We start from the raw sequence: 26754 nt of genomic DNA on the forward strand, positions 1-26754 counted from the left end.
TTTAGGTTGATAGTCTGAGGAGAATAGCAGCATCTGAGAATTTGTTGAATATCAACTTTAGTTCACTGTTTTTGTACACAGTTATCACAGAAAGGGTTTATTGAATGGTATGGAGGCATTTGTGCATTCAAGCAGTGAAAGTCAAAGAGAGAGCTGTCCAATCGGTACCTGATTACATTCTTCCTTCAAACCTTGGCCAGTATGCATACAGATGAATAACAGAATAAACACAGCCATTCTTCACTCTGTTGAAAATGGCAAATTCAACAGATATATCACTCTATAAAGAACTTGTCCTGTCATTTGATCATGGAACAGCCAAATCAACTTCATGAATCTCCTCCATAATGTCTCCAGATGGTTCTGAGTGCCTTCCTGTTTTTAGTGTCAAATGCCTTTGTCAGATCAATAAAGACTGAGTAAGGAGACTGTCTGTTCAATGCACTTCTTACGGATTTACCTTACAGCAAATATGGCTACTGAACTTAATTTTGGATGAAAGAAACACTGCTCTTCCAGGAGATATTATTTTCCAAGGTTATAACAATCTACTCAGGAGAATGTGGGCTAAAAGCCATATTATCTCCCTGTGTATATGTTTATATAAAGTTTATGGTACCTCTGTATTGCACATGTTTAAAGTATATTAGCTCCTTAAACTGAGAGCTCAGAGAGAGATAAGAGATAAGAGAAACCTCTCTAGTCAATAGTTCCATAAGCGGAATATCTTCCTGTCTTATAGATTTAGTAGACAACAGAAGTTAGCTTAATTTCTCTTCCAGTCTCTTCATGATCAATCACTTCAAATTTCCTTTGCTACTGCTATAAGTCTGAATAAAATAGCTTACCAACACAACCTACTGTCAGAATGCTACTACTGAAACTCAAACGTTAAAGATCCACAAAAATGTATGGTTTTTACTGTGTTAAACCAGAATGCAACAGGGGAGCATCCCTTCATGAGAAAACAATGTATTCTCTTTCTCTAATTGTCCTTTTCCTCCTCCAACCTACCTTAATCTTACTATAGATAGAATTCTTAACATAAACCTCTTGGCTAAATGCCCCATTTATCCCCATGTGAAGAACTGTTTGAAAATGTCTAGAAATAAAAAGCTTCCTTCACATGGCTCCCACAGAATTTCTTTGGTTTATTTCTGACCATCCCCACAATGGCACATTCATTTCCTGAAATTTCCCTGTGCTTCTTTTTTTTTTACTTAATCCATTTCATTTCATAGCCCCATTCTGCAAATTCCAGCACTGCAGTAGCAATTTTCCTCACATGGACAGAAATTTTATCTATTATGCTTTAAGGACTCTTAGTTAAACACTGACAGGTTTAGAAAACAGGTTCATAACAGTTGTACTTTTCATTTATGGACTAATCTTTATGAATAAACCAGGGGTGGGATTCTACTGCTTCTGACTGGTTCTATAGAACCGGTTGTTACGATTCTGAGAAGTTCGGAGAACTGGCAAATTGTGTCCCTGGCTGGGCCCGCCCCTCTCCACCCTCCCCTCCCCACCCAGTCAGTCCTTATTGCACATGTGTGACATTGTGCGCATGCCCGACATCGCTGACTGCATTCTCCCCTGCCCAGTCACTCCTTAAGGTAATTTTTTTTTCCTCCCAATAATCAGCTGTTCGATGATCAGCTATGCTGGGATCCCCCTCGCTGTCTTACTGCTTTGCCCAGGAGGCTTCCTTGAGGCCCAGGAGGCAAAAAGGGGCACACGGGAGAGAGCTGTGCTCCCCTGGTGCTCCATTTTTGCCTTCCTGGGTCTTAGGAAAGCTTCCTGGGAGCAAAAATGCCCCCAGGAGGCTTCCATGAGGCCCAGCAGGTCCAAAAACAGAGCGCAGGGGGGTGCTGCAAAAAAAAGCCATGACCACTCAGTCACCTAGCCATGCCCACCTAGCCACACTCACCTAGCCCGCAGAACCGGTTGTTAAAAAATTTGAATCCCATCCCTGGAATAAGCTTTTAGAGCAGTGATCCTACTATATCCATTCAGTTTGTTCAGAGTTCTTAATATATCTCACAAATTTATGGGACATTTCATATGTTATCATGACAGTGTCTGACATTTGTATGTCCTATGGCAGGGGAGTACTACGAGCCATTTACTTTTATAATAAATGCTTCCTTTTCACTTCTTTTGATATATATACCCTATTAACAAATGTAATACGAAATAAAATGCAGGTTTCCATTCAAGATTACTTTTTTACTTTTTGGTTTCTTGTTTTCAACAATGGAAAATAATGATGGAAAATTCTGAGTAAAATCACAGGATTCCATTAGTGGTTGTATGCAGATACTTTCCCATTTTCCTGCTGATGAAGCACAAAAAAAATGAAAAGACTGAGGTAGTCAGAAGGTTTCATTTCTGATTCACGTCTCTCCTCTGAGCAGTTGCAGAAATTGAAAGATGGGAGAGAAACAGGAGGTGAACATCAAAGAGTCCATATGGCACTTATTAAGTGGTGGAATTAATATGTGCTGCATCAGATTCCACTTTTTTCCCATCTATGCATGGATAATTTTTGGCATGCTATTAGGATGGGTTGGTTATAATAACCTACTGTGGCATTGTACTTCTGGATTTTTTCAATCACAAAATTTTATATCATTGAAAAAGTTACTTCAGTGTTTCTTCAGAAGCAGAAAAAGAGTTATGCATATCCTCCATTTTCTAACATGAAAATGGAGAGACACAAATGAAATATTTACATTTGTGAGTACTGATATTTAAAATATTTAATGCTCCACTTTCTGTAGTGAGAACTGATGTCTTCATCCCATATTGTAGAGCAGAAGAATTTGAGTTATCCTATGAATCAGGAATAGGTATGGTGCAGTAGCTGCTGTGATATAAAGGAATGTTTACTTATTTTGAATTCTATTAACACAAATTATTGATGTCTTTTTCTTTTCAATTGTAATTTGTAAGGTTTAAAAGAGGTAACACAAGTTGTAAAGAATGAGGCTAGAGAATGTGCTTATAAAGGAAAGGCAAATCATGTATAATGTATCATACAATTCTCTCTCTCTCTCTCCCTCCCTCCCTCCCCCCTCTCTCCCCTCTCTCTCTTTTTATATATATAAAGATCAGATAAATACAGTGTAACATTTTCCCCATAAAATGATATGTTGCTTCGTGCCTTATAAATATCAAAAAAGATCAAATGTATAACGATAAAATCAAAATACATTGCCTTTCCCATCTCTTTCTTCAATTTGTGAAAATTAAGAATATGTGGTATGAAAGGGAAAAGTATCTCATTGCAGGTATTCTCTTCATTATATTGTGCTTTCTTTACCAAGTCGATTCAAGAGAGAGTGCTGGCCACTTGCTCCTTTCATTCCCTCCCCATGCTGCAGCAGCCTTACTTGTCTGCTGAGAAGGGAGGGGAAGGGGAAGGAAGGAAGGAAGGAAGGAAGGAAGGAAGGAAGGAAGGAAGGAAGGAAAGATTAATTCTGGGGATCACTTAAAGCGTCCACAATGGAACACAATAGAGAAATTGACAAGCTCCTGGTCCGACTGATGATTTGCCCATCCTGGTTGTTCTGTTCCTTTATTTAGGTAAGGAGTTATCTTTAAAGATGACCTGTGGGTCAGGGATTGTCTAGTCTATTTATAAAATTCTTTCTCAAAGGTAAAGCACCTAATACTTTCATTCCTGTCTTTTAAAACACTACATGCAGTTTATCATTTATTCAGGAATTTGGTTGGCATTTATCCTTTTGTCTTCTGTTATCTTAGCAGACACAAAGACTGGGGAGGAAAGGCTATGTCTTAATATTTGACTTTTAGCAACAAGACAAGGCAAGACATGAAATAGATACATGTGAAGGAAATGGGGAAGGACTGTTAATCTTCATTAATCACAATGAGAAAACATAAGAAATTACTTAGTAATTGTACAATTTATTCATCTATTTTGAGGAAATAAAATCTGGTTCTTGAAAAAATTGGCAAGAGATATAAGCATCATTTGATAAACTAACCATTGTGTTTTTACTAACAATAGTTTAACATTACATTTAATTCAAACTGCTTTTCCTTGTTCAATAAACCACATCTAAAATCAAAGTTATAACTCAGCAGGCTGTGTGAATAAAAAATCTTTAGAGAAAGAAAGTTGGGGGGGGGCAATTTTTTCATATAGGGATCAAGCGGCACTTGATCATAGTTCTAAAAAGAGAAACAAATAAGGAAAGAATAAGCTCTCACACACAATTTTACAATCAGCAGCTAGGGCAACCCAGCTGGCAGTGTGGCTGAACATCCTATGAAGGGGGATTACTGGTTATGTACGCTGAAAACTAATACTGATTTTTATATTTCAAGTTCTAAGAAATATGGTAGAATTTTTGCTAAATATGAATTTAAAACTTTAGAGTATGTCCAGCTTACATTTTAGAATGAATTGATAGAAAAACTAAAAGAAAAATGGCTTTTGGGTGTGTGTGTTAAATTTACAATTACATGCTACACATATTTTTATAACTATAAAAATAATTACATGTTTTGGGGGGTTATTTTGTTAGTGTAATTTTGAATGAATTGCATACTGTTGGTTATTTGGTATGTGATGTTTTAACCAAAAAAATTCACATTAAATGGAAAAAAATATTTGGTTGCATCTATCCTTTTTATGTTCTCTGACCTAAACCATTTAGGAGATATTACCTAATTGTAAAAAGTATCCCTTAGTGAGGTCTTTCTTTTTCCTAATTATTGGTATGTTATGCTGTCTTAACAGAATATTCATAAATAAAATAAAAGATGAAATGAAGGGAAAAAAACATGAATCTAATTTTATTACTATATAATGAAATTGTATGCTAATTTTCAGACAAATAACTATAATTATGGATTCTGGTTAGATATGCCTTTTAGTAGAAAAGTGGGGGGAAATCTTAAATAGAAACTTGAATAAATTTAAAATTAAAATTCATCATACTTTTGGGGTGTTTAATGTATTTTTATCATACAACAATGAAACAGCTAGTATCATGACAGTGACCATAACAAAACATACTCTTATTACAATCTACATTAAATTTAGTGCAAATAGCGAGAACTCTTATACAATTCTGATTGTATTTTATTTTTATTTGCATTTCATTTGTACTTCTTGGTTAATTAAGGTGATTGTATTCTGAGAATTGTAAACAATTGGATAGAAGAAAAAATATTAAAACTTTACAGAGAAAAAATATATAGTAATAATAATACAAAGTACCTAACCAATATTTTGGAGCTTTTTGAACCTGATATTGTATAGCATTCGGGCTTTCAGTGCTTTGTATTTAATTGAATAGTTGTATATTTTAAAAAGCAATCCCTGTTAAATTCATACTACCTCTGATGAAAGCTTTTTGCTATAAATGCATAATTCTTGAATCAAGTTGTGGCTTTCTTGCAACCAAGAGCTCTTTGAGCACTCTTGCATGTTTTGAGTCACTTTCTGAGAAAATGATTTTTCAGCATTTCCCAGCTCTACTGTGTGGTCACTGAAAACATTTAGAAAAGTGGCATTCCATTGGGTTTTTTTTAACCATATTGCTGTAAGAAAAGCAGTGGACTGCAGAGATTAAAATAAATTATGTGTTTATTGTAATGCCACAATGCAATCCAGTCCTGGTGCAACTCAAAATATAAATCTAATGTCAATGCTACATCTTTTACATTGCAAATATTTGAAGTTGCTTACACATTGCTGATTAATAACTATTTTTAATTTATTCTCCCATTTTCCCCTCCCCTTTCCATTTGTCTTTTCAGTACTGCGAGATGACTTCAGACAAAACCCTTCAGATGTTATGGTAGCGGTAGGTGAGCCAGCTGTGATGGAATGCCAACCTCCTCGAGGCCACCCTGAACCTACAATTTCATGGAAAAAGGATGGATCTCCTTTGGATGATAGAGATGAAAGAATTACAGTAAGCTTTTTCCTTTGAAAACAACTACAAAAACTAAAATATAGTTGCTTATTTAGCCATGTATTATTTGCCCTATTGTGCAAACATGAATTGCCACCCTGTATATGAAAAATAAAAGATGGAATTACATGCTGATTCATTTGAAAGATTCCTTCTGTTGGAACAGTGCTACAATTCCTCAAAAATAAGTAAACTTGCTATTAAATTTTCATTTATACTGATATGCAAGGTTGTTGGATCATTTACATCTGATTCTACCAGTTTTAATTAAAAATAAATAAAATAATGATAAATGGCCTTTACAGTCCTATAGTATATTCTTTTTTCTTCAAAAATAAATAAATACAATTGTACAGAAAGGAGAATAAAGTTAATTGAAGCAGTGGTGGGATTCAAGAAATTTAACAACCGGTTCTTCCTAGTGACTGGTTGGGTGAGTGTGGCTGGGGGGATCATGTGACTGAGTGGGCATGGCCAACTTGATGTCACTCACATCAAGGTGGGGTGCAGGTGGGCTGATGCTGCAGAGACAGAATGATTTCCTATGTTCCATACCAAGCCCCTTCCCGCCCCCTCGGGCTGACAAAATAAAAGCCCATCTAAAGATTGTGACTGCCTGCTGAGCCTGCCTGGTGCATGCTGGAAAGGAGGTTGGGGGGAAAAAAAGAGAAAGGCTGACAGAAACGTGCCATTTTCCACCTCCAGTGTGGTGCAGACAACCCAATGGAGATGGAAAATGAGGCGTTTCTATTGGCCCTTCTCTTTTTTCCCCATAGTTCCTTTTGCCAGTATGCACCAGGCAGACTCAGTAGGGAGTCTAGATCTTTAAATGGGCTTTTATTTTGTCAGCCCAATGTGGGGAGAAAGGGGCTCGGAATGGTACATAGGAAATTGCCCTATCTCTGCAGCATCCATTGTTTGCCGGTGGGCAGGCAATGAGGAGAAAGTGGTGGCAGGCAAGCAGGCTGGGCTGCAAGTGCTGCGTGGGAGGCAGCAGGGAAGGCAGTCAAGCGGGTTGGGCCACAGGCACCATGTGGAAGGCAGTGGGAAAGGCAAGCAAGCAGACAAGGCTGCAGGGACCACATGGGAGGCCGTGGGGAAGGCAGGCAAGTAGGCTGGACTATGGGGACCCTGTGGGACATCCCAGGGAAGGCAGACAAGCAGGCTGGGCCGCGGGAACCACATTGGAAGCCACGGGGGAAGCAGGCAAGCAGGCTGGGCCGTGGGGACCATGTGAGAAGCAGCAGGTCAAGCGGTGAAGGAAAGCTTACCAGGACCACGTGGTCAAGGCAAGTGAGGGAACCAGAGCAGCAGCAGCTATGTCATGGGTGTAACTAGGTGAGCAGCCTAGGGCAAGGCGAGATAAGGAATGACTGGGAGGGGTGGGTGGGGCCAGCCAGTGGTGCAATTAGCCAGTTCTCTGAACTGCACAAAATTTAACAACCAGTTCGCCTGAAACAGCTGAATCCCACCTCTGAGTTGAAGGTTGTGGACCCTTGTATCATGCTAGTTACAGAATGTTTACAATAATAAGCATTCCAAAAAATGATGTCCTTCCTTCTCCAATAGTATCAATATTACTGTGTTCATTTATCATTCCATTCCCTATTTCATTCTCTTCATTCATTCATTTTATCTTTCATTCAGTGAAAGATAAAAATCTATTTGTTGGGAAACATCCAACCAATCCCGGGGGGGGGGGTGTCAAGTGGGGAACTAGCTTTGAGTCCTTGAAGAAGCTGCAAGAGGCATAACCCTGATAAATCAATCCCCAAGTTCCATAGAAACCTATATGCTTTTTTTCCCAAGAAGCAGTCTGGGGAGACTTTTGTATTATAGGTGGTAGATAATAAAGTTATCTGGTTATTTATGTCAGTTTTGGGCTCAACAGTTACTGACTTGCAGCCTTCCTGAGTGGATCTGCTTCCTTGTTCATATAATCACCATTTTCAAATTTCACTGCCAGCTTTTGATAAGCAAAGTCAATGAGGAAATTGACAGTAAGTCACATGTCATTGCATTTAATAATACTTGGTGATTTACTTAATGACTACAGCCCAAATATAAGATGTCAGGGTCATATGACTTAATCATGCTCCTAGTGATGAAGTTTCTGGCTCTTATTGCAGCTTATTGCATAGTAAGGACTATGTGCAATTTCATTCTTCAATAAGATTTAAATAAACATATGAATGTCTTGTTTATTACATTATTTAATTTTGCAACAGATGTGTCATTCTTTTTATAATTTATATTATTTACAATTTTATGATTTTTATGATTTTTGTAATTAATCAAGCTTTGGGGTTTGAGGATGATTTCCATGTGTTTTCCATGTATTTATAATTTACAAGATTTATATAGTAGAAATTAACTGAAATTATGAAAGTAGTGTAATAGTTGCTTAAAAATCCATGAAATATGCTATTTTTAGTTGTTTATACAGTATAAAAATAGAAAATAGAATAGAAGCATAGGAGAAAGAGTACAACACTTTAAAATAATAGCAATAGCACTTAGACTCATATACCACTTTATAGTGCTTTACAGCCCTTTCTAAGCGGTTTACCGTCAGCATATTGCCCCCAACAATTGGGCTTCTTATTCTGCCCACCTCGGAAGGATGGAAGGATGAGTCAACCTTGAGCATGATGGGATTTCAATTGCCTAATTGTAGGCAGCTGGCTGCAGCAGTAGCTTGGTTAGAGTACTGCACTCTAACCACTGCACCACAGAGGCTCCTGATAAGCTAAAATAATTTAATTTGGTTTTCTTTGGTCTTTGAAGCATGTTTACAGCAAATGATTAAAGAACTGATGGAATAATATTCCTGAACATTCTTTTTCAAAGAGAAACAAGCATATTGACAGAAATAATGTATTTACAGTTTACTTTTCTGTATGTGTTATGTTCTTTTAAAAAGAATGGCATTTTTAAAAAATTTTTTACAGTTGTTAAATCCAATATTTGCTGTTTTGTTTCATTTTCTTTCTATTTGAGAATGTCATCTCAAAGGTGCTTTTTCAAGAGGCAACTGAACTTTCTTGTTTTTCCTTGAAGATGTTTTGCTTCTTATCCAAGAAGCTTCTTCAGTTCTAAGTGGATGGTGGGAAATGGAAAGCTAAATTCACAGCTACACAATCAGTGTTTTTGGAATACATAGGAGAAAGAGTACAACACTTCTTTAAAATAGCCAAATGCCAAATAGCTGAAAATAATTAAATTTATCAGTCATCTTTGTTAAATTAAACAATTTAAATAAATTTGAAAGTTATGTATTAATTCAATACAGAATACAGATATGTAATCTAAAGATGAGTAATAGATTTTACCAGATTATAGCCCTTTTTTAAAAAGAAAAATCTTCATGAATATGTACAGATGTATATAATACTAGCCTTGTTGGTGTTATTTTTCCCAGGCCTGTAATTTTACATTTTGCTTATTTCACATTTTCCTTAATAACTTTGCACTTCATAAATGCCTATATGGCTTCTGGTCATATTAAAAGTTTAATTGAAGCAAAGCACTTATAAAATAATGTATATTTCAAGTATCTGGTTTCTTCTACTGAATAGTTAAATAACCTTTTTTTGGAACTGTGCCACATACAGATAGTAAGTATATAAAAAGCAGCAAACTGACATACAATATGTTGGACACTATCCAAGTCTTCTTTTCAAAGGAAGCCAAAAAAGTAGATGCTTTCTGTCACAATTTATATGGTTTGCGGATTTGGTAAGCAAGCTGACACAGTTTCATTTGCAAATGGAAGCAATTTTAAGAAGTTAATGGAAGACAGAAAGGCATTTTGTTTTGCACTAAAGTCTATAAGAGAAAGTTAATATGGTATTTCAGAATGTTTCAATTTGAAGAAATATATTAAATGAATTTTTATGTACTAATATTCTTTAAAATTAATTTTGCTTAGTTTAAATTTTAAATGATTCATTATTTTCAGACACATAATTATTTTAATCATTACATTACTTTAATTATAGCAATCGAAGTCCACCTGAGAAGCTTAAGTAAATTAACCCATGCCTTTTGTAATCTTTGGGATACCATTGGATGAGTAAGGTATAAATATAGTTTTAGAGCAGGATTCCTTCTTCGGTATCTTCCTAAGCATAGGAAAGCCTTTCCCATCATTTTCAATGAGTAATCTCTGGTAGCACCTCTGTTTCTCAGCTTTTGAAGATGTCTACAAATAAATCATCTACATGCGGAGAGCGGACCCTGATGATTGCCAGTTAACTTTAATTTACACATACTACTTTTCTGATTTTGTTTGTTTGTTTGTTTAAGCAAGGAAAAGTTTCTGTAAGCAAACATTTCAGCTGGTTTCTATGGTCCTTTTTCTTTAACATATTCATTTTGGTTCACTTCTGTGTGCTTAGCTATACTGCATAATTCCATGTGAAATAGACTTTTTCATCTAGCTAATCAAATTCTTCTGGCTTTCTTGCGAGCCCCAAGCATTTATCTATGACTGTAAATAATGTTTTACAAGAGAGAAAGAGATTATTTTAATGTTGTGGCTATCAACACTTTAGCCAAGTTGTTAACCGTATAAGATCACAAATTGGCTGAGCCACTGATACTGCAATTAGAAAGCAAAGCCCTTGTCCAATGAAGATAAGCAATGGTTTTCTTACTAGCAAATAACAGAAAGCAAGCAGAGAAGGAATTAAGATTTCCAAAGAGGCAGAGAACTTGAAGACAGGACATAGGGCCTATAAGATAGAACTGTAATGGAATTTTTATTTTTTTATTTTGATTTGTCAATCGCTTACAAGATAATAGGTATAAGTATATACATAGTTATGAATACATGAAATGAGTACATATAAAAAAAATAAAAGAAACAATAGGACAGGGACGGTAGGCACGTTGGTGCGCTTATGCATGCCCCCTACAGATCTCTTAGGAAAGGGGTGAGGTCAATAGTAGACAGTCTAAGGTTAAAGTTTTTGGGGTTTGGGGAAGAAACCACAGAGTCAGGTAGAGTATTCCAGAAATTAACCACTCTGTTACTGAAGTCGTATTTCCTGCAATCACGTTTGGTGCGGTTAACCTTGAGTTTGTATCTATTGTGTGCTCTTGTGTTGTTACGGTTGAAGCTGAAGTATTCATTGACAGGTAAGTCATTGCAATGTATGATTTTATATACCATACTTAGATCAGACCGAAGACGGTGTAATTCACAGTTTTCTAGGTCTAGAATTTCAAGTCTGATGGCATAAGGTATTCTACAACGAGTAAAGAGGAGTGGAGAACTCTTCTTGTGAAATATTTCTGGACTTTCTCAACTGTTAATATCAGATATGTAATGTGGGTTCCAGACTGATGAACTGTATTCGAGGATTGGTCTAGCAAATGTTTTGTATGCTCTAGTTAATAGTGTGATATTACCAGAGAAAAAGCTACATAGGATTAGGTTAACAACTCTTAATGCCTTTTTGGCTATGTAGTTACAGTGGGCTCTAGCACTTAGATCAGTAGAGATGAGTATTCCAAGGTCCTTTACAGAGCTTGGATCATCAACAAGGTCTTGACTATTCAGCTTGTATTTTATTTTCTGATTATTATTTTTTTGTCAATATGTAAGCCAGAGCATTTATTCGTTGAGATTTGAAGTTGCCATTTGTTTGACCATTCTGATACATAGTCAAGATCTTTTTGAAGGGTAGCAGTATTGTCTGTGGTATTGAACAGATTTACATCATCAGCGAAGAGAACACAGTTGCTCTTAATATGATCACAGAGGTCATTTATGTAGAGTATGAAGAGAGTTGGTCCTAGAGCACTGCCTTGGGGGACACCACTGTTGAAAGGTACCGAATTTGATAGGACGCTCCCAATTTTGACCATTTGTTGTCTGTTTGACAGGAATGCTTCTATCCAGTTATGCAGTTGTCCAGAGATACCATAAGATTTTAGTTTTAGGAGTAGTTTGTCGTGTACCACTGAATCAAAGGCTTTACAGAAGTCTATGTAGATTGCATCTATTGTTTTGCCCTGATCGAGTTGTGTAGTCCATATGTTTTTGCAGTGTAAGAGTTGCAGATTACAGGATAGATTTTTTTTCTGAAACCAAATTGTTTATTAGAGAGTAGGTTGTTTGTCTCTAAGTGGAGGATGATGGATTGGTTAATAATTGATTCCATGACTTTACAGGTGACGCAGCATAAGGAGATTGGTCTGTAATTTTCAACTAGGCTGGGGTCTCCCTTTTTGAAGATGGGGATGACCGTGGCTTGTGACCATAGGTTAGGCAAGGAGCTGGTCCTGAAAGATTTTTCAAAGATTATGCTTAGAGGTTCTGCTATGGCAGTGGATAGCTTTTTTAAGAAGTAGGCACATATTCCGTCTGGTCCAATAGATAGAGATGGTTTTAGATTGCTTAGTGCTTTTTCAACATTGTCTTCTGTAAAATCGATATGTATTAGATCATTGTAGTTTTCTGTGATTCAGCTAGGAAATACTGGGCATGATCCATTGCTGTTTACAAATACTGAGCCAAAGAATGTGTTCAAGATGTTGGCTTTAATGATGTCATTGTTGCAGTCTTTACCATTAAGTCCTATCAGGGGTAGGATGGACCTTGAGTCTTTTAGTTTGTTGTTTACAAAATTGTAAAAAGCGCGGGTGGAACTGGTGCGTAGAAGGTTTGTTTTCCTCTTGTTTAATGTGATAATTGGTGCATTCAGACTTTATCTGGTGGCATAAATTTTTGTATCGGCTTTTGAAGTTGGCAACGTGACCAAATTTGTTTTTCTGCCAGAGTGATCTCTTTTTGGAATGAAGTTTCCTTATTGTTATGGGTAATCTGTTTTTTTGTGTGTGGTTTTTTGGGGGGAGTTGTTGTTGGTACATATAGTTTGATGACTCTTTTGACTTCAAGTAAAAATATGTTGTAATGGTCTTCAACAGTATTGCATCCAGTGAATAGAGATTGCCAATCAAGGGATGAGAGATCGTTGTCTATTAGATCATAGTTGCCTTTTTTAAAAACAAATTTTATTCAGTTTTTCACATTAAAAACAAAAATCTCTTTTTAGTGGACAACATATTTCTGGGTCATCACCTTTACATACAAATATGACAGCAATTATACATTCATATATATTCCTCTCTTTCTTAATATCTTCCTTTCTCCTTTTCTGCTGGGTCTTTCTGCCTTTCCCGACTTCACAGGTATTCCCTCTTTTGATTGCCTTCTTAAATCTCAACTTTTTAACCTTCCTTCTTTCCCCACTTCTTTGTAGTGTTCTCTGTGTTGTCTATTTAAAATGTCTTCTCCTTGAGTCAACTCCTCCTACTCTGAAGCTCTTTCTTCTTGTTCTTCAATCATCATTTCCATTTTTTCTAACACAGAGCAAAGTGATTCACCTCTTTCCTGTACTAATTCTGTCATATTTCTAAGTTCCATTTTTAATTTCCGAAGAGATATCATCATTACACACTCTTGTATTTTGTGATCCTTAAAGTCCAGAAAAAAACACTTTTACTTTCCTTCGTTCTTCTTTCAATTTTCTAAAGTTCTCAATTATTCCAGCCCAGGGTCTATACCAAAAACATCAATCAATCCCACAGTCAGTCTTTCCTTGCTTTTTTCTTTATTCTGGTTCTGCTTTCACTTTCTAAGATTCTTACTTTGTTTCAATATTTCTTTAGTGTTATATCCACACAAGTTCATTCAGAAACGGGATGCTTTCCCTTTTGTTTGAGCTCGTTTTTGTCAAAAGGTGGCACTCTCCATTTGACAATCTTAAGTCCAGCTTTATTTTATGCCTGTATATTGCCAAAATATTTTAGTCCAATTTAGTTAAATCTTTAGTTCCAGCTTCTTCTTTCCCGGTTCGAAGCCCCGCTTAGCTGTCAAAAATATTTTCTTATTTTTTTTCCTGTCCCTTTGTAATTTCACCGCTCACTTTTTTTTCCCATGAACCTTAATCCCGGGGTCCTTTTGTTTAGTTGTATTGCCCAGTTGCCCCGGTTCAGATGTTATCCACCTCTTTCTTCCCTCCTGCACAAAGCTTAATGCTACTGAGTCATTCTCTTCTGGTGGCCATTTTAAACCACCGCTGCAGTCATCTTCGGAGGAAAAAAGACAAAGCCCAGGATGGGAGATGCGGCTCCCCTCAACCTGGCTTGCGGCTTCCCCTTACCCCATCGCCCCTCCAAGGCAGCTTCAGCTCCTAATCGTAATTATCGGGGCTCTCCAACGAAAGAGCATGGACCATAGCCACAGAGAGGTGCGATCTATGGTCCATCAGCGAGGAGGTTCCGCCTTCTTCCCCATAGTTGCCTTTTTTGAAGTTATAATTGGGGATTACGTCATTGTGATGATTTTTGTGTGGGCGTATGTTGAGACAAAAGTCAATCTTATTGTGGCACTATTGGAAAAGGGTTCTTTAGTTTGTATTCCGTAAATTAAATTCAAACTATTGCAGGAGATGAGATCGAGACAGTTGTTAAGTCTAGTGTTGTTGGTTACTAGTTGTTCCAGTCCCAGATTTGAAACAGCATTGTAGAAGTTTGCATGTATGGGTTCAGTTGTACATTCATTTAGGGTCCAGTTAATATGAGGTAGATTGAAGTCACCAAGAAAGATAAAAGCGTGTGGGCAGGATGTTGCCCATGTTAGTAGTGAATTTAGCTTGTTTACATGTTTGATGTCATAATCAGGTGCTCTGTAACATAGTAAGAATCGAAATGTGATATTTAAGGATAATTCACAGATGATGGTCTCGGGAAGAGCAAGCTCCTGGGTAACTTGGATGTTTTTTAGATGTAAGGACTTTTTATAGAAGATAGCAACACCATCTCCTCTACGGATTTCACGATCTGATCAGTAAACATGATAGTATCTTACTGTGGTAATGGAGTCAGGGAGAGATGCGTTGAGCCATGTTTCACAGACAAATATAATGTCGAATTTAGCCATATTAAGTAAGAGGAGAAATTCAGGTATTTTATTCACAAGGCTTCTTGCATTGAGTAGCTTGCATTTAAGGCCAGAAGTAGTCGGAATTGAGGTAGTTAGGGGCGTGCGTGCCTAGTCTTGTACTGTACTGCATTCCCTTTAAATGAGGAAGGTTAACACTGAAACAAACTTATTCTTTGGTTACAACCAGTGGTGGGATTCAAGTTTTTTTACTATCGGTTTTGTGAGTGTGGCTTGGTGGATGTGGCGTGGCTTGGTGGGCATGGCAGGGGAAGAATACTGTAAAATCTCCATTCCCACCCCACTCCAGGGGAAGGTTACTACAAAATCTTATTCCCTCTCCAACCCATTAACCTGCTTTCCAGCTCCGTTCTCCTGTGCAGGGCAACAAAATATTATTACATTTGTTCATTTATTTTAAAAAATGCTCCATAATTCAGTGTAAGGGCTCATATTGGGGATTACAGTGTGAGTTTAAAAATATAACCAATCTTGTTTAGAATAACACATTTTTTTCTGGGAAAAAGATATCATGGAAATGACTTCTCTGATGCATATTCAGAGCACCTATTCGATAAAAATCACTTATATTTACTCAGAATAATACTGTAACTGGGTAAATCCATATGACTTAATTGAGGCATTGTCTTATTAGCTGAGAAGTAATTTACTCTGTAAGTAACATCTGCCAGGAATTACCTGGTTGGTCTCAGGAGGTGGGCCTTCTCTTCTGTGGTACACTACCTATGTGGTACACTGTCTCCCTGCAAGGTCAAATTGGTTCTATCCAGAGGTGGGATTCTACCGGTTCTATAGAACCCCTTGTTAACTTTCTAAGTAATTCGGGTAACAGGTAACCGGTAGTTAGAAGCAATCTCTGTTTGTTTTTTTCCAACCTTATTACATTTTTGGCAGACAGCCTAGACTTCCTGTCTCCCAAGCTTCTGAGGCTTTCTTAAAGGGGAAGGGTTGTTTTAAGATTTTTACATGCTGTTGGGAGGAAATACTTGCCTGGACAATCAGCACTTTGAAGAAATAATTGAATAATGAAGCAAAGCTTTTAGTGACAGGGAACCAAGATGAGTGACATTCAGCAAGGCTTCTTAGCTAGCTAGAAAGACTAACATTCAAATGTGAGTTTACATACTCTTTCTGAGTTTTGGGCTAAAACTGGTTTTTGGTGAAGGTTAATTCTGTGCTTGGTGAAGTTTAATCCTGTGTTTATTGATGGGATAATTTTCCCTATTCAGCTTCATCAAGCAACAGTTACTGTTGTGATTTAATTATTTGTATTATATTTCAATTTTTTCTTGCCTCATGGTTTCTTTTTCTATTTGGGGAGGGGGGTCTTCCTTCACTGCTTTAATACTATCTGGCACTGTCCTTTTGGGGTATATTTCTAAGAGGCAGGATGCAAGCTTGGCACTGATTTTTTTTAACTGCCTTTCTGGAGGGCATGTGACCTTTCCTTAAATCTGGGTGATTTCCTTAGGGTATCTTTTGAGGTGAGTGAGACCAGCTGGTATTTTTAAGTGTTCAAATGGATCTAAGGATTGCTTCTCTTGGGTGTGCTCTTCTGGAGAGCTTAAATGACCTCTCTACTAAAGGGTTTCACTTTATGAGCAAGAGTTGGCTGCTTGATAGTTACCACTGTATTTTAAATATTTTCATTCCTCAAGGTGCTCTGGCACCCTGCCTGATTTGTAACTTCAGCTTGCAAGTAGTTTTAATCTAATGATTAGTATTTAGGGCAGCTTTTTTCAAGCAAAGAAGCTTTTTGTATTTTTGTACAGGTAATCCTTGACTTACAACAGTTCATTTAGTGACCATTCAAAGTTACAATGGCACTGAAAAAGTGACTTATGACCATTTTTCAAACTTATGACCATTGCAGCATCCCCACTGTCATGAGAGGTCAGGTGAGGAGAAGCGCCCCTTGACATGAGTGATGTCGAGTTGGCCATGCTCTGCAGCCCTCCCCATAGCTCTTTGTAGCTGCCCGGGCCTTGCCCTGCCCTCTCCAGAGCTCCCAGGCCTTGGAAACTGGCAAAAAACACTTGTTAAGCAAGTGGTCATTAAGCGAGGAACTGGTCATTAAGCAAGAACCACTTACATTTGGTTTGCCAGTCACCTGGCCACCTGCCCATGCCACCCCAGTCACATGACCACCTAGCCATGCCCAGTCAGCAAGCCACTCTCACCCCAGTCACATGACCACAAGCCACACCCACAAATTAGGCCACGCCCACAGAACTGTTTGTTAAGAAATTTGAATCCCACCCCTGGTTCTATCCCTGTTATTATTTTAGAAATCCTAAAGACCCAGTTGTGTCACAAGATCTGGATATCTCAGAGAACTGGAGGTATTCTTAGCTGGCTTAGTTGATCTTTTACTCTGTCCATGGGGTTTTATATTTTAAATTTTTAGTGATTTTTGAAAAAAAATCACTTTTTATATTTTTCATGCAATAATCAATCCATACTTCAATAAATGAAAGGACTTTCTAGTGTGCTATCTCCTCAATAAAATATTTTTATTCTTAATTGCCTTAAAAATGCCTGTTCACCATAGCACTAATGTGTAACAATAGGTAATTATGTGGATTATATCCATAACATATGCACCAAGGTTGATTTAATTTATTACATTTCCAGAACTTTATGAGAGCCAATATTTTCTAAATGTTTTGAGTAGTCCAATAGATTATTTACTTCTTCCATTAAAATTAAAATTAAATATTAATTTATCCAGTTCCCTAATAAATTTATATGGAGTCAGTTTAAACAATATGTATTTTCTCTCTCACTCTCATTCTCACTCTCACTCCTACTCTCCCTCACCATTATTCATTTTCACAGAATAATTCTTCTATAGAAACTTGACTATTTTATTTTATTATTTTATATGTTAATATCCTGTTTCAATCAGTGACATATTTAGTAATGTTTTTATTGGTTAGTCGAGTCCTTGGTTGCTCTCTGACCTTGGTTGTCTTCTTCAAGACATTTGATTACCAAACTAGGTAACATCATCAGTGCACATTGATTCTTATTGATTAATTTTAATCTTTTTCTGATAGAGGTTTAAGCATAATTAAATTTTGGCAAGTGGGGAATAAGATAATTATATTTATCTACTTTAAAATACACATTAGAATATTGTTTATTTATTTATTTATTAAATGTATTTGCTGCATACTTTGGGGCAACTCTAGGTGGCATACAACAGTTAAAAGAAGGAAATGAAAAGAAGGGTTAACAAGCAGAAGTAAAATAATAGAAGAATAAAATAAACAATGAAAAAGAAAGTGATAATATACTAATCTTGTAACAAAAGATGGACAGGTGGAGAGCGAAAAAGGAGGTAGAGCCTGCCATCTCCAGTTCGGAACTCTCCCGTTGGGTCCCTGGGAAGATGGGAGGATGGAGGTGACAGATCTTATCCTAGAGGGTAGAATGTTCCAAAAGATTGGTGCTGCAGCAGAGAAAGCTCTGTTTTTGAATCCTGATAGTCGGAGTTCTTTGAACTGCTAAGGACCAAATGGTTTTTACTATGTCCTGATATGTAAAGCCATAGAACTCAAAGAGAGTGTACCTACTTTTTCACATGACCGAGGGGGGGAGTAGTTCTGTTGGATTAGATTGAAGATAATCAGGGCCAGCAAGATGGATATTTACACAAGCCTGTCAGATTGGTCAGAGCAATTACAGTATCTGCCCTCTTTCAATTTTTTGTAGCAAATTTTTATTTATCTCTACATTTGGTGTTTTAAGAGTTTCAAGTGAATCCTACTAATAGATAAAACAAGTCTGAATCAAACTCCTTTTATCAAAATAGTAAAATCAAGTGATAATTTTATTTATTTAATTAACAAAGTTGGTCAACATTTAATGTGCCAAAGTAGAATAATTTATTTCATCTAGATAATATCAGTCGATTTAAAGGATCAGTTGTGTAAGATTTCACTAACTGTTAGAATTAATTTGGACTAATCCTGGTTTATCTGTGGCAATCTTACAAATCTTCACTCTTATCACAGTTCTTATTACACAGATTTTAAATCTTAGCATGCTGAGTTATAAATAAAAATATTACAATTTATACAAAAAAAAATGTAATACCTACCTGTCTGATCTGAAAAGATTACAGAATCATTTCCAAAGTTCTGAGTTTCTACTGAAGTGCAAGCAAACTCATTTTACTAAAATGGGTAAACTTTGGCCACTGAAGCTTTTAATTTTCTTAAGAGAGTCTATCCTGTGAAAATCAGTACAGATGCTCCAAACAATACCTAGAGATCTTCAGATCTCTTTGTCATTGCTATTGGCTTCATCATCAGGATTATAGACTAAAGTTTTCCCCCAAAATGAGTCAAAACCAGGAATTTTCAGGCAGTATCAGTGCTGTTGTGTCTGTAAGAAATCAAGCAATGCATTCCATGCTGAGAACCTCATAATAAGAACCAACAGTATACCATGAAGCTGGTTGTGGAATAACTTAGGGATACTTTATTGTCTCGGGATCTGACATGCAGTTATTATTGAAGGATTTCAGAACTTTTCAGAAAGTTATCCAGAATAAAATCAGGCCAAACTTAAATAACTAGACCATACAGTAAGAGAATAATGTCAACTATACAGGTGAAACTCAAAAAATTAGAATATCATGCAAAAGTTCATTTATTTCAGTAATGTAACTTAAAAGGTGAAACTAATATATGAGATAGAGTCATTACATGCAAAGCAAGATAGTTCAAGTCATGATTTGTCATAATTGAGATGATTATGGCTTACAGCTCATGATAACCCCAAATCCACAATCCCAGAAAATTAGAATATTGTGAAAAGGTTCAATATTCTAGGCTCAAAGTGTCCCACTCTAATCAGCTAATTAAGCCATAACACCTGCAAAGGGTTCCTGAGCCTTTAAATGGTCTCTCAGTCTGGTTCAGTAGGAATCACAATCTTGGGAAAGACTGCTGACCAGACAGTTGTGCAGAAAACCATCATTGACATCCTCCATAAGGAGGGAAAGCCTCAAAAGGTAATTGCAAAAGAAGTTGAATGTTCCCAAAGTGCTGTATCAAACCACATTAATAGATAGTTATGTGGAAGGGAAAAGTGTGGAAGAAAAAGGTACACAAGCAGCAGGGATGACCGCAGCCTGAAGAGGATTGTCAGGAAAAGGCCATTCAAAAGTGTTGGGGACTTTCACAAGGAGCGGACTGAGGCTGGAGTCAGTGCATCAAGAGCCACCACACACAGATGAATCCTTGACATGGGCTTCAAATGTCGTATTCCTCTTGTCAAGCCACTCCTGAACAACAAACAACATCAGAAGCATCTTACCTGGGTTAAAGAAAACAGACCTGGTCTGTTGCTCCGTGATCCAAAGTCCTCTTTTCTGATGAGAGCAACTTTTGCATCTCATTTGGAAACCAAGGACCCAGAGTCTGAAGGAAGAATGGAGAGGCACACACTGCAAGATACTTGAAGTCCATTGTGAAGTTTCCACATTCTGTGTTGATTTGGGGAGCCAGGTCATCTGCTGGTGTTGGTCCACTGTGCTTCATTAAGTCCAGGGTCAATGCAGCTGTCTACCAGGAGATTTTGGAACACTTCATGCTTCCTTCCGCAGACAAGCTTTATGGGGATGCTGACTTCATTTTCCAGCAGAACTTGGCACCTGCCCATACTGCCAACAGCACCAAAACCTGGTTCAATGACTGTGGGATTGCTGTGCTTCATTGGCGAGCAAACTCGCCTGACCTGAACCCCATAGAGAATCTATGGGGCATTGCCAAGACAAAGATGAGAGACATGAGACCAAACAATGCAGAAGAGCTGAAGGCCGCTATTGAAGCATCCTGGTCTTCCATAACACCTCAGCAGTGCCACAGGATGATAGCTTCCATGCCACACCGCATTGAGGCAGTAATGTGCAAAAGGGGCCCAAACCAAGTACTGAGTACATATGCATGCTTATACTAGTATTAGTCTATGTACAATCCTTGTTTTATTGATTGCATGTAATATTCTAATTTTCTGAGATTGTGGATTTGGGGTTTTCATGAGCTGTAAGCCATAATCATCTCAATTATGACAAATCATGGGTTGAACTATCTTGCTTTGCATGTAATGAGTATATCTCATATATTAGTTTCACCTTTTAAGTTGCATTACTGAAATAAATGAACTTTTGCACGATATTCTAATTTTTTGAGTTTAACCTGTACTAGTCAATGAAGTTTTATTTTAAAAGAATGGATATAAAGAAAAATTTAATGTTTTGAAATGGCCAAATTGGAGTCTAGAACTAAATCTCATTGAAATATTATGAGCTGGATCCTAAGTAAACCATTTCGTGGTAGAAAACCTTCAAATCTTATTGCATTGAAGCAATTGCTTGGGAGGAATATAAACCCTATGAGAAGATTGTTGTATAATTATGGAAAACATTTTATTGTAGTTACTATACTAAATTCAACTTAATGTTGAATTGCAACAGTGATTTTTTTTCATATAGGCAAATGTGCAATAGGCAAACAAGTAGATTGCTTTGTTTATTAGATAAACAAATAATCTTTTGAGGTCAAATGTCCTACATTCTTTTTATGTATCAGTAGCACCCATGTGAAGTCCTGATTATATTAGCAAAGTCAGGCAAAAAATCAGAAAAATGAAAGCAAGTAAATAATTATTTTAACGAAATTGTACAAATAGAGTAGGAAAGTATTATTTTTCTTCAACATTTGCTATTAAGAGGCAAAAAACTTTTGAACATAAACACATTTAATAGTTATGATTCATAATTTTTTCATAACTGAAGTTGTATATATAATTTGTTAATGTACATATATTTATATTACTTCTATTTTAGTTTGCTATGCTTAAATATTCCCATCAAACAGAAAAATCTCCCAGTTAAGTATTGTAAAATTTGTCATTTTGTTATAACTTGTATTTAATTGATAAATTCATGATCGTATCTTGATCTGTTAGTGGTACTGTTAGTATATTTACCAATAACTGGAAATTATAAAAGGATTTGGAATATACTTTCAGATATTGTAAGACTGATTTATTTTTGCTCATTATAAAAGATAAATTGGCTTCATAGAATGCTCATAGAATAACCACAGACATTCTGATGAATTTACACCATAGTATTGCTAGAAAACATTGACTATTTAGAGAAAAGTTTTTCCTGTATAGACTTCTGAAGCTGATAATCATCTGGTTCAGTAGCACCTACCCAACGTTAGTTTAACAAAAATGCTAAAACCAATTCAGAATAGATTTCTTTTTGTTTGGGATATTGCCAGAAAAATCCTCAAATAGACAGAGAGAAAACAGACTGAAAGAACATGATAGCAATCTAGCTCCATAACATATAGAATGTTCACCTTAGTGAAACATAAATTCAGGACATCTTTATCTATGATCCCTAAATTGAAAATATCTGACTATTTGTCATATTATATAAGAAACAAAAAATTTAATTATTTGAATTTCACAGTTTGATCATCAAAATCTATTATCACACATTTGAAAAAACCTCCCACACATGTACATTTATTTTTAAATCAATATTTTTAAAAATTGTACTGTCCATTCAAATAAACTGTCAGCTTTTTAAAAAAAAAATTCTTTTATGGTTTAGTTTAGTTTATATTTGTAATTTTGTTGTATGCAAATATTTCAATTGGTTTGCTCATGTTTTATGAAGGAATTATTAATACTTATCATTTTTATTTTAGATCAGAGGAGGGAAGCTGATGATTACCTATACCAGAAAAAATGATGCAGGGAAATATGTCTGTGTTGGAACAAATATGGTTGGAGAAAGAGAAAGTGAAGTAGCAGAGCTTACTGTTCTTGGTAAATTTATTTTTTGTTTAAGAATTATAGATAATTCCACTATTAAACTATAGTGCCCAAGCATGGCCTTTCTGCCAGATATGGAGAGTGAGGGAGAAACCAGTCCTGCAAGAAATTAATCCTGCAAGTAACCTTGTTCCATCCTACATAGGTCTTTAAGGGTGAATAATACCAGTGGTCTACTGGAAGCCAGTGGACATGCTGCAGTGTATTCAAAATTGCATGTGCCATTGTATTCTGAGCAGCTGAAGCTTTCGGATATGCCTCAACAATTGTCCCATACAGAACATGGTACAATATTCCAACTGGATTCCTGTGCATCCCGCGCTGACCTTTCAGAGAAAAATCATGTACCTTTCTCTCAATAATAAATAAGTTTCATTTTATCCTGATAAATATTATAACAACTACAGAAAGTAAGAATGACCAAAACATGTTGCGTATGCAGTGTCTTCAAAGAAAAACTATAAGAAATATATCTATACATAAGGCTATAAATAATTTAGCTTTAAAAGTACAAAATACAGATGATTATGATAAATAAATCTCATATTTCAGCTAGGAACTGTACCTGAAAGGATGAACTTAAACATGACAGTGCTGATTATCTCAGACTGTATATATTACTTTCCAGGAGTTCAATTACCTAGAGCAAAGTGGACATTGTAATTCAAAGATCTAAGAATCATATATTAGGGATGTGCAGTCTTTCACATCAAAAGGAGAAAAGTACCTTGAAGCAGGAGGAAGTATATTTATCACATCTTAAATTACCTCCTTAAAAGAGTTGTCTTTCCCTGAGTTTGCATCTTGACCACATGTAAGAAGGTACCAACAAGATGCAACTTAGTTCCTTATGCATTTAGTTGCCTATTGTAAGAACAGAATCCAATCCATTAGGGCGGTCCTTATGTTATTATGCATTTCTAGATGGGTATGCACATACAGGCAACATCTCCTTCTAACATATTTTCCTAGAATCACTTCCCATGAAAGAATCTTTTTGCCTTCATATCTGAAGCACTGAACATCTCACTGTGATATTTTCATTTCAGCACTGAGTTTCAATATATTGAAATGTCTCTTTGTTCTATCTCTTAGTTTTCTTTCTTTTTCACAAAGGAATTTAGTTTTTGTTTTGTTTTACTGTCCTTATACCAGGAAGAATTAATAAGCAAGAGATAGATTGTAAATTCAGGGGTTTGCAAAAATCTTAGGTTTGGGGGGCACTTAAATAACATATTTATAAATCTTAATTACTTCAGATCAAATTTCTGATGCTCTGCCATGTTTTTCTCTAAATTGTCTAGGTCCTAGCATGTTTCAGGTTCTTAAATGACTATGCAAGGTTCAAACTACTCTTGGGACTTGCAAGTATCATGTTTTCTATGCTATTATCTAGTTATCATTTGTTTTCTTTAGAAAGACCATCATTTGTAAAGAGACCAAGTAATTTAGCAGTAACCATAGAGGACAGTGCAGAATTTAATTGTGAAGCACGTGGAGATCCAGTGCCAACACTGAGATGGCGAAAGGATGATGGAGAACTACCTAAATCAAGGTGCAGTTCACTTCCATAATATTTTGAAAAACGTACTTTGCTCTGTTCTTGACTTTTAGACGTGGTTGAAATATAAAGCTGGTGTATCAAAAATATTATGACAATGTAAAGATCTTAGGGGATTTGCTTTCAAACTGACTTATCCAATTTTAAACTTATTAAAGGGTTAATAAGTTTAACCCTTAGGCATGGTACCTATTTATAATATTCAACTGCAGAAACTAATTGTTGGTGTATTTAATTTAGACACATAGTCTATTATTAAAGAAATAGTGCTGGATTAAATAGGCCTTTATTCTGTTGTAATTCATCTTAATATTGTTAATTACTATCATTGGAAACTGATATGTTAGCTCAGTGATCATTGAACGATGGTATTTTTAACTTTTTTTCTTAAAGCAATGGATATGAATGCATAAAATTAGATGCTGCTATAGGAGACAATGGCATGTTTCCAGAAAAGAGCAACTAACTCCTATTTCATTCTTGCAGTCTTCTCACCTATTAGTGTTCTATCCACTTAGTTGATGGAACATATAACAAACAGTTATATGTTTTAGTCTTAAGAAATACAGGTAGTCTTTCACTTACAACTGGTTACTTAATAACCATTCAAAGGCATGATGAACCCCCCCCCCATAAAAATAACTATCTATTACTCATTTGTGAAGTTATGATGGATGTACCTCCTTCACAGTCATTTGATTGCATTTTGGGCAATTAGAAACTGGCTCACCTTTATGCCATTTGTAGTGTTTCATGATCATGTGACCAGGGGTGGGATTCAAAATGTTTAACAACCGGTTCTGTGGGCATGCCGTAGTTGGTGGACATGGCTTGGTGGTCATGTGACTGGGTGGACGTGGCTTGGTGGTCATGTTATTGGCTGGCCATGGCCAACTCAATATCACTCACATCGAGGCACACATCTCCTCGCCTGGCCTCTCATGACTGTGGGCATGCTGCAACTGTCATAAGTGTGAAAAATGGTCATAAGTCACTTTTTTCAGTGCCATTGTAACTTTGAATGGTCATTCCACACAAGCAAAGTACCAGCAAAGGAGGGGAAAAAACTCTAGAGACGTTCCTGAGACAGGAAGTCTAGTCCTGCCAAGAATGTAATAAGGGTTAACGGAGAGGCAGTTTCTGTAAGCAGCACCAGAATGTTTCCTTCCTGCCTTCCTTACAGGATTAGGCCAGTAATTTCTTCTAACAACCGGTTCTCCAAACTGCTTAGAATGTTAACAACCAGTTCTAGCAAATAGGTGCTAACTGGTAGAATCCCACCCCTGCATGTGACCATGATTTGCTGTGTTTTTTGCTTATTTCTCATGTTTATTTTCAGTTTCCAACAAGAATTATGCATTGGGGAAAATTAACTGGCTTAATAACTGTCACATGTGTTTAGCAACCACCATGTTCATTTAATAACTGCCATGTTCATTGAATAGCCGTCATATTCACTTGATGACCACTGTGCCTGCTTAACCAAAACTGTCAAAAAAAATCAGGTCTGGTCACATGATGCCTCTACTTATGATCACAATTTATGACCATAATTCTGAGTGCAATTATGGTCCTAATTTGAGGATTCTGGCTATAAATACTATACAGATATACAAAAAAAAAAAAATCAGCACACATGTGAGAGGCTTAGAGCTAAATTCTACAAATAGCAGTAGCACTTATATACTTTCATAGTATATATGAAATATTTTCATAGTGCGTGACAGCACTTTATATACTTATATACTTTCATAGTGCTTGACAGCACTTTCCAAATGCTTTACATTGTCAACATACTGCCTCCAACAATCTATCATTTTACCGGCTTCGGAAGGATGGAAGGCTGAGTCAACGTTGAGTCAAACAGGATTGTACTCCTGGCAGTATGCAGAATTAGCCTGCATTCTAACCACTGTGCCTTTAATAATTATTAAAGGATCTAGGTACGTTTAACTTAAATATGAGAAAGCTAATGGGGTACATGAAATCAGTTTTCTGGACAGGGAATTGAATTAAAAGATCTCAGTGGTGGGATTCAATTTTTTTTACTACCAGTTCTGTGGGTGTAGCTTATTTGGTGGGCATGGCTTGGTAGTCATATGATTGGATACAATTCCCCTCTATTTATTTACTATGACTGAACATCCAAAATACACTATTTAATCCTATGTATATATCCACAGGTGAGCATACAAAGTTCCAGAGTTCAAAATATTCAAACAAGGACAAAACCAGACTTTAAAGAGTTAACAGTACTGTTTTCGGTCCTTGGCAGTCTCCCGGAATCTGTCTGGCAACTCAGAATTGCTCATAAATCACAATGGCCACTTCAAACGTATCCTTTTGAATCCACAAAGCACTACTCACGTTTCACTTTGCTCCAAGCAAAGATTGAGAGT

At 36.4% G+C, this 26754-nt stretch overlaps 1 protein-coding gene across 5 annotated transcripts in view; it reads left to right on the forward strand.

The window, feature by feature from the left end:
* ROBO1 (roundabout guidance receptor 1) overlaps positions 1-26754 on the forward strand; it is a 311709-nt gene that overhangs the window by 221885 nt on the left and 63070 nt on the right. For all 5 annotated transcript variants that reach the window (XM_087937498.1, XM_026700668.2, XM_087937500.1 and 2 more), the window contains exons 3-5: positions 5797-5954; positions 22668-22788; positions 24211-24349. In XM_087937498.1, the coding sequence (XP_087793624.1) occupies positions 5797-5954; positions 22668-22788; positions 24211-24349 (418 nt within the window). The remainder of the gene's footprint in view (positions 1-5796; positions 5955-22667; positions 22789-24210; positions 24350-26754) is intronic.

Source organism: Pseudonaja textilis, chromosome 7, assembly GCF_049901715.1.
Source record: "Pseudonaja textilis isolate UNSWEBS1 chromosome 7, rPseTex1.2, whole genome shotgun sequence".
In the NCBI taxonomy this organism is placed as follows: Eukaryota; Metazoa; Chordata; class Lepidosauria; order Squamata; family Elapidae; genus Pseudonaja; species Pseudonaja textilis.